Here is a 15,693-nt window from a genome sequence, read left to right on the forward strand (position 1 = left end):
GAAAATTGGCAACTCTATACTTATGATACATAAAAGAAAATTGCATTTAATATATTATAATAACATTGTAATAACATTTTAATAAACGAGGTTCTCTATCGGGATTTCCTAGAATAACGCGATTGCGAGGTGGGAAGAAATGATTCGCGTTGGGGAAACAGGGGACTCGTCGGGGCGGAACCGGTTAAGGCCAAATCGTCCGTCATCCGTTTGCGCGATTAACCGCCTCGTGTTAACAACATCAGCCGCGCGCCGCGACGAGGGGGTGGAGTTTGCACACGTCGCCCGAGAGTCCATCGGCTCGCATAAACATCCTCTGTACAACCGGCCGCTACCCCATGGAAAACTGATTTCCATCCCTCACCTCCGTCCCCTTCCTCGTTCTACGTACGACTATCTATGTAAATGCGGTCCTGTTTTGTGTGAGTAGAGACAAAGCCACCGTTGACAATACGCCTGCGCGTTTACAACCTCCACCCGCCGAAAGTCAGGCTCCATTACGGCTGTTTTGCGACGCGCTTTGTATTGTCGCCGTCGCCGCGACACCGATTCTTCCGCGGAAACTTTTGTCAAGTTGCGTAATCGGTCAACGAGCTTTAACTACAAGTTAACAAAGATTTTTTACGAGGCGCGAATCTTCATTATACTTGGTCTGTATTTTCAAAAAAAATAACATGTTTTTATTAAACGTGCGATATATTTTATGATCTAGTAGAAAAATCTGCTACAGTATCCTTTTGTAGTAGACTTAATAAAACAACGAAACTTGAATAATGCAAAATAATGTTAAATGAATCGAGTTTTTGCTATAATTCCTTCCATTATACTCACGTTAATAAAAATGTATTTTTTTATTTTTATAAAAAATTATCTCTATATATTTACTCTTTCTCTCAATCATTATTATATTGATTAGATCAATTTATTGTATTAGTGAAAAATATTTCAACTAATTTAGTTTGTTATCTATTTCTATCTGCTTATAATAATGATAATGACATAGCCAGTATAATGAAGATAATTCTTATGAATCTCAATATAAGTTCTGTTTAATATAAGTGAAAGCAAAAAAATCTTTGCACATATTCTAGGCCGTACTTACGCTCGGAATGTTGTCGTTCGTACATACGCCCTCCTGCAGCAAGCGATCTCGAATCTCCCACGCAAAGATCGATGGGCACTCGCTTTTGTAGAGCGAGATCTTGTTGACGACCTCCGCTGTTGCGACACGCGGTTTACTGCCGCCGATGGCCCTGGGCCTTATAGATCCGGTCTCATAGTACCTACAACAATAATAATTTGCGGTACAATGCGGTAGGGACATAAGAAAGATTCTCAAGTCAACATTGATAATAGGATATTACACTAAGCATATCGTCCGCCGTATTACGGTTTAAATTTGGATCGAGCTGCATAATGCGGGGGCAAAGCCATTATTGAGCAATATACCTTGATGCGTCTTTTATGACGCAATGGCTGTGCATAACATAAAAGTGTTTGAATAACCTATTTATATTCTTCTCTTAAGTTTGAATTCCATTATAGCTTTACAATATTCTTTTAATTACAAAAGAAATGAATTTCTGAGAATTTCAAGTTTTCTATTTTTCCAGAAATACCTGCATGTCAAAACGGAATAAGCAGTATTGCAACCAACCTGCCGAGGATCTTCGAGACGCAGCCGTTGCTGACCTGCAGTATCCTAGAGATATCGCACGGTCGCGCGCCCGAATGTGCGAGCTCGACGATCTTTTGCCGCGTCGAGTCCGGAAGTGGCCGGCCGCCGACGAAGACACCACCCAGCTGGTTCACCCCGCTGTGTCCTGCGAACGATGAAAATCGCATAACTTTGTGCACGCTTACTTTGGAAATGGTCATTTTCATTTTTGAAAACTAGATACACCAACAAATCAAACGGTAAAAAATTGCGCCCACAAAAAATCATATTTCTCTGAATTATTCTCTCCTCTCGATCCCCTCTCGCCGAATGTTCGCATAAGGGGTGTGAAGAGTTCAAATGCTCCACCGCCTCTGGTGACTTTTTCGCGTTTCGACGAACAATACCGCTGTCGCCGTAGATCATGTATTTTCTCTCCTCCCGTTTAGAAGCCGAGAGGAGAGAAGAAGACTACGGCGGGTTCTTTCTTTCTTTCTTTTCGCGTTCGACGAAAGGGGGCGAGGAGTGGCGGAGGGCGAGCGCAGGGGGTTGGTCGCGAGCGTCGTAATGTCAGCGAATCCCATCGTAGATAATCTTCGACTCATTGTGCCAGTGACAAGGCAGGCACACACGCCGCCGTCTTGGGATACTCGAGAGAAACGCCAGGGAGGAGAGGGAGGGAGAGAAAGAGAGAGAGAAAGAAAAAGAAGCGTTCCCTCGCGCAGATATTTTATATTCCCGTCACCGCCGCGCGCAAAAGCTGCATTCGAAGGTGACACCTAGAGTGGAGTGCCACGCCCTAATTTTTCTGGGGTAGAAATCCTATCGTTTTCAAAAAATACATAAAATTTGCAAATAAGATAAGAAATAAATAAATACCATTGAAATAACATAGATATTTTCACTTTTTAATAATGTATGAAAAAGATTTATGTTAAATCTAGTGAAAGGATTTAAATATCAATAGAATAATTAATTATAATCAGTTATCAGAAACATGATTACAATTCCTTTATATGATTATAAGAACTAATTAGAAAAAATTAAATTTTGATATGTTTGTATGTAACATTATAATATTTCTAAAAAAATGTATTTTTTTCTTGTAAGTTAATAATAAGTAAGTAATTTAAAAATAGTTTTCCAAAGGAAAATATGAGATTATCTCTGAATGTTTAATTAATATACAGACTACATTAATGTAGTCAAATTACACAATTAATTATTCACTAATTCAATAATTGCCACTAATAATTTTACACTACAAAGGATTGGATTTCTTTATCTCATGTAGTAATAATAAAAAATTGTTAAATCCTTTACATACAAATCCGCTAAATCTAATAACAGATATATAGCAATGCGGAAAAATTAAACCAGCTTGCATCGAAATACCGATTGGAAACCATTATTAAACAGAATGAAATATTGGTACAGACGTATGTGTATATATATATATATATATATATAACTTTCATACACAATTATCGTTCATGAGATCCGTTAGGAAAAAAGCAACATTTGTCAAAAATATCCTGTTGACGCTAATTCAGCGCATCGCATCGCGTCGACTGGCACACACCCGGAGGGTTATAAGGGAGATTTACGAGTGTGCACGATTGACGAAAAGGGGGCTCACGGTCGATTGACTTTCGAAAATGGGCCTGGCGCGAGAATCGCGAGCCATTTCTTGCGTATATGTCCCATCGTGAATGGGACTCCCTCGTTGTCGAAAGAGAGAAAAAGAGAGAGAGAAAGAGAGAAGCTACCTCACGTGTGCACACGAGGGTAGGTGTAAATAACTATCGCGTCATAATTTACAAAATTAATTAATTATAGGTCTCTATATTTTCATAAGTCGCCACTTGCCTCTTTATAAAAATCTATAAAGAAGAGACACAAGAGATACGCATACGGAAGCGGAAATTCTCGTCCGGAGGAAAAATCTACCGATAATACCGCGCGGGACTCGCAAATCGGCGGGCAAAAAGCGGAGTAGTAAATTAAAGAAACAAATGGAGTCTGAAAAGGAGGGCGAATGCGAGCAAATTGTTAAACGCGCTTCGAATGCCGGTTCTTAACGAGCGATAATAACTCGCGCAAATAACTGGCGTGTCTTTAGAAAAGGCTAGTTTCTCTTTCTCTCTTTCTTTCTCTCTCCCCTTTGCATCGCTTGCCCGGCCATTGTGTTCGAGCACGAGAGAGCATCGAGGAATTATAGTTAGCTCCTCGTCGTGGACCCAATGCGGATTCTGGGGATATGTATGTTTGTATTAGAATCGGTACAACAACGCAAGGGGGTGCGCGATACCGCCGCCTTTAAGGCAGGCGGTATTAACCGCGCGCGCGATCAAGGGGTGCGCTCGAGTGGGCATTCGGACCCAAAGGACGTGTTTTGATATTGTAACGTTTGTATTAAATATCAAGCCAGAAAGGGTGTTGCCGCCTGCCCGAGCCTCGGCGCCGTTTATTAGGACTTCATTAGCCGTCCCTTGATCCCTTCTCGCTTTCTCGCCCCAACACCCTTTCCCGTATCACGATGCATCATCGAACACGCGCGGAATTTTTCTCAATGTTCGTCTCTGTGGATTTCTGAAAAATCATTGTTGTCACGTACATCATAACTCTATCTGACATTGTTTTATATTATTATTATTATTCTATTATCGATGCAATAATTAAAATTGTGAGAGATATTTTTGAAAAAATGACATGTATACCTTAAAGAATAAAGATTATTTTAGAAGCAATGGTTTTTTCATGAATCAAATTTTTGCTAATGTACTTAAAATATCAAGTTAGAGACATTTTTTTACAAACAGAAAAGATAAAGAAATTAACATTGAACAATTGCAGCGTACTTATTAATGTAGAGAATTGTTAAAATTTCTTTTTTTCATTATGACATTTGTTGAAACAAGTAAGCGACATTGCCTTCGCACATGTCTAACAGAATTAGAGAAAAATGGAAGTCATTTACCTTGGAATTATGTATTATATTGTCTTCAAATACATATAAAATCATATGTGACAATATAATTGGAACAAGGACATGTTCATTCCGTGCTGCTAACAACGCAGTGTAAATAACCGTGTGACAAACTTATTATAATACACAATAATACGCTGTTTCTTAAAAAAACTTCTCATCTGTCAACGTAATAATGTATTTCCAATAGTTACCCAAGGCAAACTTTCTTATCTCGGGTTAGCGTAACCGGCTGTATAGTAAAATCTTGTACAAATGCATTATTCCGAATAAGCATAATATGAAAATAATATTTTTTCTTTGCATCATATGCAAAGAAATTGTTTTTTCTTTTTTTGATATGTTTCGCCAGTATTAATATACATATTAATTCAAACTATTAATGATTGATAAACTTTGAAAGTGTACACTAATGTTGTCACTGCAGCAATTCGCTGTCATGTACAAAAAAGAAATCTTGGAATTGCAAATTTGCTTTCATAGCTCTTCAATCTATATAATTTCTAATTAATTCTATTCTATTAATCCTACAATTTATTTCTTTCATGCTTGCTTTACGTTCTTTACGAACAAAAACACGCAATTTTGGAAAGACTAAGCTGGCAAGTGATCAACGAACGCTAATCGAGGATCGACGAGCAAAGTGTTTTCGGATGTGCGCAGACAGTTTGATACTTTTGGCAGCACGTAAAGAACCGTGAAAAAAAAATGGGAAGCTCGTTTACAAACGGGCAACAGAGCCTCGCTGACGCGACGGCTCAGACAGCACATTCATCATCCGTCCGACTTCTTCCTCCCCGTCTGACTTATACATCCACCTCTCTTTTCCCTTCTTGTTCTCCGGGGTGGTCCTCCTCTCGCCATCGTGACGTAATCAATTACGACGAGCAGCAGCGGCTCGCTAGAGGTTGTCGGCTTCCTTTACGCGAGACTTGCTATCCTGATTTCTCGTACTAGAATAAACTATTCTGTTCTGATTCGTCTTTGACTCTCTAAAATGGATCATTGCGCTTCATCTCGCTCTCTCTCTCTTTCTCTGCATTTCGTAAATTCTATAGTAGTTTTCATTTTTATATAGAATTCTTCTCTAAGATTCTTGAAAAAATTGGATTATATAAAGTAATTTCATAAAACATTCTTCAAAAAGTTTACAAGAAAAAATATATATTTTACATGATTAAAATTATAAGAATAAATAGTAAAATGCAAAATTGATTAAAATTTTGAACACGGTTAAAAGCTCACAAAACTAAAAAATAAATTTTACTACATATATGTATAGAAATATATATTTCTACATATAATTCTATTATTAAATCTGACAATCGAGTTCAGAATATTTGAGATATATAGCGCAACAATTCAAGAGTCAAATTTGAGTTTCCATCCATTTAGCGAGACGATTTGTATATCGATGACACGGATCGATCGAATTTTGTTTGATGTGAAAAGCTCCATTCGCCGATCTGAAAGCTCTCCCGCTGTAGCCATTGTCATTGTGCATCCTTGTATCAAGTTGTGCAGAAGTTGCGGACTTGCGAACAAGAACGGCAATCTCTATCGTGAGGTTCGTATACGTGTATTCGGAACGGCGCTCTGCTAAAGTGCCATGACAAATGCTTACGGACTGCAGTTAAAGTCGGTTCACCTAGAGCGTTGTCGACGATGCCCGTCGCCGGGCGTCTCAATCATTCACCGCAAAGATACGTTTCCGGCGAATGAATGAACGGAGAAGAGCACGGGATACCCTTCGAACCCATTTGAAGCTCCTCAACTTCGGATAGGTGCCGAGGGATGCCCACTTGGGCTCAAGTGGCATGATGTTTCGCCACAGTAATCGCTCAAGAGGATGAAGAAGAAACGGAATATCTGCCCGATCATGTCCAAGTGTCACTTCACGCCGATTCGGAAATGCTTGTAAAAATTATTAATCGTAATCCTTGGAATTATGTAAATCTAGTTCTCTTACTTGGAACGAAATTGGAGATTAATAAAAATATCAGAAAATATCTCGTTTTGTTATTTCTTCAATCGCTGTTCAGCATTTGTATTGTCTTTTAACATCTCTTATTTCTCTCTTCTCTAAAATAAATTTTGTAACTGTATAAATAATTTATATAATTTATGTAAAAATATTTTCTTATTTAACTTACAATACGTTACTTTTGACTCTTAACTGGTATTTGATTTTCATTCTTCGCTTGAAAATGTAGAAGAAAGTATCCAATCGTTCTATAGATCCACTCACAAATGTATCAAGAAAATAAGTGTAAAGAATATATAGGGACACACGATGAAGTCCTCTGTGGATTTTACGGTGTCAATGATACTCTCGAACTAATTTATGGAATCTCGTCGATACAGGGGTTTCTTCGTGAAGCGTCAACGAGTCGACCTGGAGTTGGCTACTCGCGTTTTCGCCGTAAAGCTGCTAGCACAATGCGGAAAGTCGTGTGCATCATCGTAGATGACAGTAGTCTATTTTGTCGGTGAAATCGCTCGACGATATAGAAGAATCTCCCCCTCGCACCGATTTTTCCCTCTTCCCTTCCCTCGTCTCTCGTTCGTCGCCGCCGTATTGAGACGCCATGGACGACATGACGAGGGTCAGTCGTATAGCACAACTGACCGTCCAGGTAGAGACGGAAGAAACCGCGAGAGAGCAGAAGAAGAAGGTACGAGAGAGCAGCGTATATGAATGCGACCGGCTCGACGATCGTCATAATGGCCTCATTGTTGCGGACATGTTTTCAAAATGAGGACCCTTATACCTTAGCGGGGTGCGGCCGGGACCGCTTTCCCGTAGCCGCTATCGCGAACTACACGACACTGTCCTGCGCGAGGAGAAGCGGCGCACAATGAGGACTCGAGTATTTGTTGTGCCGTTGTTTGCAGCCAATCTGCCGCGTGCTTTGACCTGCAGCGACTCCTCTTCTATTCCCCTCTTCACTTTTTTCCTCTCTCCTTCTATTGCCGGTACAACCTTTTTTCCCCGAAAACGTGCTCCCGACAGTTATTAGCGTTATTAATGGCCGTCCATTGACAACTCGATTCATCCTCGATCACCGATTTGTATCGAAGGGGAAAGATCGACTCCGGAGACAGATGTGGGATCTTGTTCCAGGTTAAAGGATCTCGTCGACGATTTTGTACCGTGACACGGTTAGCCTATACGTATGGCTACATTCTTAAGACACTAATGAGATTTCGACTTGGCGATTGATCGTAGATGTCTATTTGCGAAGTGCCAAATGTTTGATACCGAATAAATTGAGTGTGTAATTTGCTTTAAGATCTAATAATCAATGGAACGAAAATTCTGTTAATTAAATTCTGTTAATTGATAAAAAATATAATAATCAATAGAATGACAATTCTAAATTCACACAGACATGTTTCAAATAGTAAATTAAAAACTTTTCGCCAAACATTAAACGAATTATTTAAAATTAAAAATATTTAATAAATTCAATTTATTTTTATATCAGATAAATAAATGTAATGTATAATATACTTTTGTGTGCGAATGCTTTTTTAACTTCCCTCTTCTCGTTACAAAAACTATTTTAACATTTTCAAAATTTATAAATTTTGAGGAGTCATTAGCTAATCGAACTAAACGATTAAAACCTCAAACATACATATCATCTAGCTTTATAACGTTCGAACTCTGATTAAGGAATCAGGGCTCGACTGTTATAAAATAGATATGTTATAAGGTAGATATAATTCTCATTCATGGAATTACTTTGCATTAATCCGTTTGTTAAAACAAATACATTAACATTTTCATATCATCTTGGACAGAAATAAATTATAAAATTTACCTGTACAGTTACACAAGAAGTAAATACCTTTTAATTTGTAAAAAAAAGCTTCGAGCATTTCGACTTTAATTACGAATCGATTAAATGCGTCATTATACGAGCAACTACTCGGCGGTCTCGCGGCGATCGTCTATTACGCGCGCGAGTCAACGCGCTGTTCTGCGCCGGAAAGGTGAGCGCTTCCTGGCAAGTGGAGGGAGTTCTCTTTCCGGGTCGAATTATCCAATTACCTGGAGGCCAACTATGCTAGAAGGTCGGGGAAACAGATCGGGGATCGGCGCGGTGCGGCAGCGGCGGCGGCGGTGGCGGCAGCAGCCGCAGCCGCACGAAACGGCCGGCGTGGTGGATCCAAAGCGGACTGGACAAAGAGCCCTGTAAACGCGTTATTCCGCGCCAACGAGTCTGTCAGAGAGCCGCTGCTTCTCTCTAGCAACATGGTGAGCTAGGAGGCCCAGGTTCGTCCGCGGGCAATTCCGGTACTACCGTCCCCTCACGCGCGTGTCCGGCAGGTAGATCATCATCACTGAATTATATTCAGTATCTCGATATCAACTGCGATAAACTGGCACTTTAATCTCTTCGTGGTGAAAAAGAAGAAATCTTGCTCGTGTAGATAATTAATAAAGTTGAAATAGAATATGATAAATATTTCTATTATCTAATGTATGAGTTTTTTCACAATGTATAGTATATGCTCTGATAAATTAACAAGGGGATATTTTATAAATCAATAAATAATTTTATAAATTAATAATTAATTATTAAAATAATAAATTATTTTATTAAATAATTTTATAAATTAATAAATAATTTTATAAATTAATAATTAATTATTAAAATAATAAATTAATTATTTTATTAAATTATTTTATAAATTAATAAATAGTTTTTGATTATAATAAAAGATCATATGACGTAAGGAACAAATATACGTAGATTATATTTTTTCCCTAATTTTATCAATCTTCTCGTAAAAAGCTTTTTTGACTAGATTTACTGACTAAGTTTCTCTGATTTAATTTTGAGCTTCTTCTTTTTCAACGCAACTTCCATTTTTGAGAACAGAGTCTATTTTTTTTTACATATATGTACAGATTAACAGCAAAGCAAATTTCTACAGGAAAATTTAATTCCTATCCAAAATCCCTGTTGTATGTTTACTACTACTAATTCCTACTTATACAGTATTATCCTCTAGACGTCGAAAAAATTAAAGAAACTTAGAGATACCGGTCGCCAATATTTCCGTTAAATAAGCGAAATCGCGGCAACAATATCGAGGAACATGTGTTCCGGCCATGTAATCCGCGCGATTTGTGAACGAGGAAAGAGAGGAAAAAAAGGGAGTAAGCTTAATCGCGATCGACGTACGAGGGAGATTCTCGCTACGTCGTCTACGGGAGCCCCCCGTTTTTTCGACGGTTATTACCGAAAAATGCGGGAAGGGTCCGGCGAAGGAGCCTTATGTAGACGTAGGCTGGGGGTCGACGTGCATGTGCCACCAGGAAATAAGGCGCCGCCAGGGCCCCTTTAACAGAGGCGTACTACAGTACAATCGTACAAAGTGCACAATGAGACATCGACTGGTTGGTTGGCATTGTGGTCGCGCACCGCTCGTTCCCATGGGAGTGCGATGCCCATGGGGATTGTGACATAATTAGATCTACGTATCGGAATGATCAGCTGTGGGAATAATGCGGCAGCGTTGTCGATCTACATCTACACGGGGATCTACGAGAGATGCAAATGAAACACCGAATACTCTATTAAATCACGAAGCACAACTCAACATGCATAGTAAAGAAATTTTCATAAATACTTGATTGACGAGTATCATTTCGTGAAAATAAACAGATATGAAAAAATATGCTTTATAAAATTATTAAATACTAGGAATAATATTATAAATACGCTTATACTCTAAAAATCTAGCTGTCATTAGTGTATTCGTAATAGAAACTAAGTTTACTGAATATTGTTAAATAAAATAAAAAAAATACTTTCACATTTTATAATCCATTTTGTCACCGCCATAAAGAAACTTTCATCATTATCCGCAGAGACGGTATGTAAATTTACGTAGTAAATATCGCTCGCTTTGCGTGAGAAAATATTCTCGAGATAGCAAGTCTTCCATATATTTTCCATGACAATCTAGACGTAATACGCGAAAAATGTCGCTACAGGAAAGGAATGAGGAAGAGTGTACGTTTGAGGGAATCGCAGGTGCAGCTTATTTGGCCTTGTTATGAAAATGAGAATGTGGGTCGGTCCACGTTTGGAGATTGGTTCGGTAGTCAGGGCAGGTGTGCGGGTGGAATCGTTATTATTGTGCGCGAGACAGGACGGTCCTTCAGAGTCTGAAGTGGCATACCTCTCGAGTCCTTTTCGGAGAAAAAAAAAGAGAGAGAGAGGGACCAAGATTTTTCGGTGGCACGCAAAAGTACGTTTGAGGACGTCGAGAGATGACGAGGAACGCGAAAAACGGCGAAGAAAGGGGACGAGAAGAGAAAGGATGGAGAGCGAATAAACTCGTCGCTGATGCACTAACAGCGTATGCAGAAATGAAATCAAATGAAAGTGCTGCTAGCACGCCAAACGACGTCATTATCGCGGGACGGATAAACGCGCCGTATTTCGCTAACGATTTTTCCTCATTTTATGCATTTGTCCGCCATTTGTTTTCCTCGACGCGGCGCCCACCGCAGAGGAAGGAAATTACGTTTCCTGACTCTCCCTCGCAGACTAACGTAAAGTTTTGCCGCAGTGAAATAAACAATCCTGAAAGTGCGTGCCGAGTTAAGAATCCTGTTGTTTTAATCCTGTCGAGATTTCTGCGATTTACGACAAATGCTTTTCTTGTATATCACACTTCATGCATGTCTCGGAGAATACGTGCGATTATTATGCATATATTAAATTATTATAAAATATCATTTGCGCTAAATATCGTGCATGATATCAGAGAGCCAATGTAAATCGGGCATCCGTTTTTCCGAGAGGTTTGCAGACTTCCATTGAAAGACGTCGTACGCGGGTCACGTACAATAGCGAACCGATGTAATCTCCGGAAACATTTAGGGGAAAATTAGGTCGACAGTTGCTCGTATACCCATAATACATCCATGGTATGCCCGGACTACCACTCTCTCTTCCTCTCTTTCTCCCCGTTGTGATTTGTCAAAATATTTATTTAGCGTGAAAACTTCTTTATTCTCGATGCACGCTTAAACTGCATCGATAAAAAATAGTGTGCTCTTTCGCTACAACTGTGTTTCTATTACAAATGTATACATGTACAAACTTTATGTTTATTGCAATAATCATTAGTTTTTAGATTAGAACTCGCAAATGTTAACGTCATATTTATAACATCGAAATTCCTTTTTTGGTGATTAAATTAACCATATAATGTTGCCTTAGGAATTTTATTCTTTTGTTTCTTAATCTTTCAAATTATTAAATTTTTTAATTGCTTTTTTATGGTGTATCATATAATATAGTGCGTCCAATGTAAACGTAATTTTTGCACAAGTCACGGTTTACAATGACATATTAGTGAATTAGTTAACGCTATAACATTCGAGGAGAGACGATCTGAGGACGTGAAGGAAATTCCAACGCCGGCTTAACCGCGTTTACCCTCTCAAACGCTTTCGAGGCTCGTCTCGTCGATTAACGTCATGCCCGCGTAAGCTCGTCGACGGACAAAAGCGACGTCCGCCGTCGATGTCGGCGACGATGTCGTCGTCGCCGTCGTCTCTCGCGGTGGCTTTTCACACCGTCTCCATTTTCTCGCCGTCACCCTCTCAGCATCATTGGGAGAGAGGGCGCGGTTTATATGACAGTTTTTTTGTTTCCCGTCGGGGGGCTATATAGTTAGGATGGAATAATGCATACGCGAGCGAGCGCGAAAGAACGATGAGTAATGCGAATGGATCTCTAACGGCTTAAGATATCTTTGAGATATGCTGCCAGAGGCATTAGAGAATATTTTTCTCGATACGTATTTTATTTATCTATTTTGCTCTTCCTCACTTCTACCACAGATTTAAAGCGCAAAATTATTTTAGAAGATTAATTCATCAATAAATTAATTTTTCACTGAAAACAGATATTTAAAAAATCTATGTGTATTTATAAAATATTTTTTTAAATTTGTTTAAAGAATTTCATGATATATATATTTTATAATTTCAGAATCAAATACGTCAATCTAATTTCTTTTATTTTAAGCTACGCGTCCGTGACGTGTATCTCGAAGAAAGATTATCATTCCAACGTTTTACAACAATTTCAGCAGTATAAAATGTTCAAACCAAATAGTTTTACAAAGAACTCGTGAAAACTTGGCAGCAGAATCTAAAGTGTGGTCAAGTTACGCCGTTTGGAGAGAATATCCAATAACGTTTCGTTGTCCTTTCTCGGTCTCTTTCTTTCTCTATCTATCTCTCTTTGCAGTGTTAAATCAGTGGAACGATCGGGACATTATTCGCGACGGCCGCGGAGAATCCATGAAATTCCCATAGCAATAGCTTCACGTCGTGACAATGGCTAGGGTCGTCGGGCCGCTCGTTCTTTTCTTTCGCTGCGTTAATGAGCTCCCGGCTTTAATGCCACCTCGGTGGCACTTTCTTCTATTGGAGAATAGATAAATATAAGCGCGAGATTAAGAGCAAGAACTTCTCCACATTTGTGAACACGAAAAGAAACGAGATTTAAAATCTGTTTTACGATTTAAAAATTTCAGAATATTCCGCAGAGATGGAGGGAGAGGGACTTACGAGATCTGAGGGGATAAGTTCGATAATCACTCTTGAGAAGATCGAAATATTTCGATTATATAAAACGATACTGAGATCTGAGATTCTTAACCGTTGTGCTTCAATTCCGCGAATATGCGAATGCATATTGTATGAATATGTAACTGCGAGATCATCTTAACTGCCGGAAGTAACTGTCGGGCACCTTTTCGAAGAGCAGTTTCTCCGTGAAAACTAAGATAGTCGGAACAGGAACTGTGCGTCTTGCGTATTCGACTGTGAAATTCCCTCTTCAAACAGAAGCGGGTGGCCAGCACATTTCGAGCTCGGTCCAGCCTGGCAAAGGGACGGTAAACGGGAATGGTTCCGAAGAATTCGTAGTCGCAAGGCGGTGGCGCAAGCGAAGGACCTCCGGAAAATCCACCATGTATCCAGTCCACGTACGAAATGCTCCGATAGATAGCCGTAAAAGCCGCCGCCGGCGACAGCGGCGGTGGTTGCTGCGGGAGAAAGAAACGGTGGAAGAGAAGGGCGTCTCCTCTCGTTCGCCTGAAATAACGCGTATCTTCAGCGTTTTCCAGCGGTGCCGCACAAGTGGAAACTACGACAACGACGACGATGATGATGGCGATGGAAGGGAGTATTCGATACTTCGGGAAATACAGGGGGAGAGAGACCGCAAAGGCATGAAAACGTTTGCGAGTAACTGCGAGATAGCTTCCGCAAAGGATGTGCGGGGAATGCGCAAAATTATTACGAGAACGTACCGATACTTTGTGATTTTTTCTCTTGTGGAAAATTATAAAATAAAATAAAATCTCATCTTTTTAGATTCACTGTGTAATAAAAGATTATGATGTATAATCGTTTTCGATGATTTAAACACCCCCAACTTTTTGCTAATCTCATAGTCACGTAGAATCTTGGACTCTCTTTATTGAAACGTAGCTCTGAGGAAGCTGCGACATTAATTATTAGTTTTATATAAAAATTAAGTATTGTTATTTTTCTTCAAAATTGGTGAACAAAAAGCATCGTTCGTCGCGTGATCACAAACTACTTGAATTAATTGAATAAAAACCGTGCAAGCTGTCGTCGACGAAGCTTGAAAGCAGCGGGATCAAAAGCGAAGGAGTTTTCTGTTTTGGACGAGCACGGGAACCGTTTTAAAGAGGGTAGCTCTTTTTTCTCTTTCTTTCTATCTTTCTCTCTCTGTCTCTCTCCTTCTTGCTCTCTCCGTCTTCCCAACGTTTTCATATTTTTGCTCTTCCTTCTTCGCCGCAGCAACATACGAAAGACGAGTACGTATATCGAGACTCCAAGGGAGAAAGGCCGGAGGGTGAAGAACCGCCGGGGGTTGCCATCTACTCGGAATTCAGAAACGATCAATGCTTCAGAACCCGCCGCCACCTCCCCCATCTCCTCCTCCACCGCCTCCTCTTCCTTCACTTCCTCGCCCTCCTCTTTTTTGTCTTTTTCTATCTTGACTCGCTTTTTGCACTTATCGACAAAGAATGAGAAGGAAGAGAAGAGCCGGGCGCTATCCTTTCTTATTCTTATTTCGCTACTCCTGTGCGCTACCCTTCATTTTACCGTGTCGTCCCTTATGCGTAAGAGCAACTCCTGCACGACGGGGGGTTGATTCGTCGTCGGCGAAATGTCGCGCTGACAGCCGACTCGACGCGGTAAAGCGGAGGTCGAACGATTTGCCAAACTTCCGGATTTCTTCAGAAGACATACCGCCCCCTGCCACCTGCCTCGCGGAAAGTCGTCGAATGGTTTTTCTAATGGAAATTCGAACGATACTTTGATATATACGGAGAAAAATTCTACCGATCATTAATATGTAAACATATAGGAAATTATAAAAGATTGAACAAAACATACATGTGTATTAATATACTGATAAATAAAATATGTATAGCGTCGAATAGTAATAAAATCTATATAATCTTTGGAAAATAATTTTTTAATTGTTATTAATCTCCATATAATTCAAATAAACATTGTCTATGATCCAAATTTGCTCTCTCTCGAAGAAGTTATTTGATTAATGTCAATTAAATTATTTTTACATACATTTGATATGAAAAGAAGCAAGAATTATTCGCGATAAATAAAAAGAAAATATGAAACAACTACGAGCGTTATTTTGGAAATGTGGTCGCTAAGTTATTCGTGCGATTACTCGCGACAACTACGAGATGCGCCTCCTCATTTTACGCGACGGAGCAGGACAAATGTGCGGAAACGCGACGATTTGCCAAACTTTGGAAACTCTCGTCAGGAATTACGGTTAAGAGACCATCGTTAGTTCGAAAGCTGCAGAACGTCGTTTGAAGCGTTAACCCTCCCAACAATCGTGAAAACTTTGTTAAATACTATCTCATAGATATTTCACACCGGAAATGTCGTCGATCGGCTTTGCAATTCTGCAAAAGTTACCCGAAAATATGT

The 15,693-nt window shown here is 39.6% G+C and overlaps 1 protein-coding gene across 3 annotated transcripts in view; it reads right to left on the reverse strand.

Annotated features, from left to right (window-relative positions):
• Nucleotides 1-15,693, reverse strand: part of LOC145972489 (paired box protein Pax-6) — an 80,596-nt gene that overhangs the window by 53,983 nt on the left and 10,920 nt on the right. For all 3 annotated transcript variants that reach the window (XR_014439181.1, XM_083101165.1, XM_083101164.1), the window contains exons 3-4: nt 1,658-1,823; nt 1,103-1,283 (exon numbers count right to left, since the gene is read on the reverse strand). Coding sequence is in view for 2 of the 3 variants with exons in the window: in XM_083101165.1 (XP_082957291.1) it covers nt 1,103-1,283; nt 1,658-1,823 (347 nt within the window). In the remaining variant the exon portion in view is untranslated. The remainder of the gene's footprint in view (nt 1-1,102; nt 1,284-1,657; nt 1,824-15,693) is intronic.

Source organism: Camponotus vicinus, unplaced genomic scaffold (genome assembly GCF_025532165.1).
Source record: "Camponotus vicinus isolate PSW18456_S1 unplaced genomic scaffold, iyCamVici1.0 SCAF_5, whole genome shotgun sequence".
NCBI lineage: Eukaryota > Metazoa > Arthropoda > Insecta > Hymenoptera > Formicidae > Camponotus > Camponotus vicinus.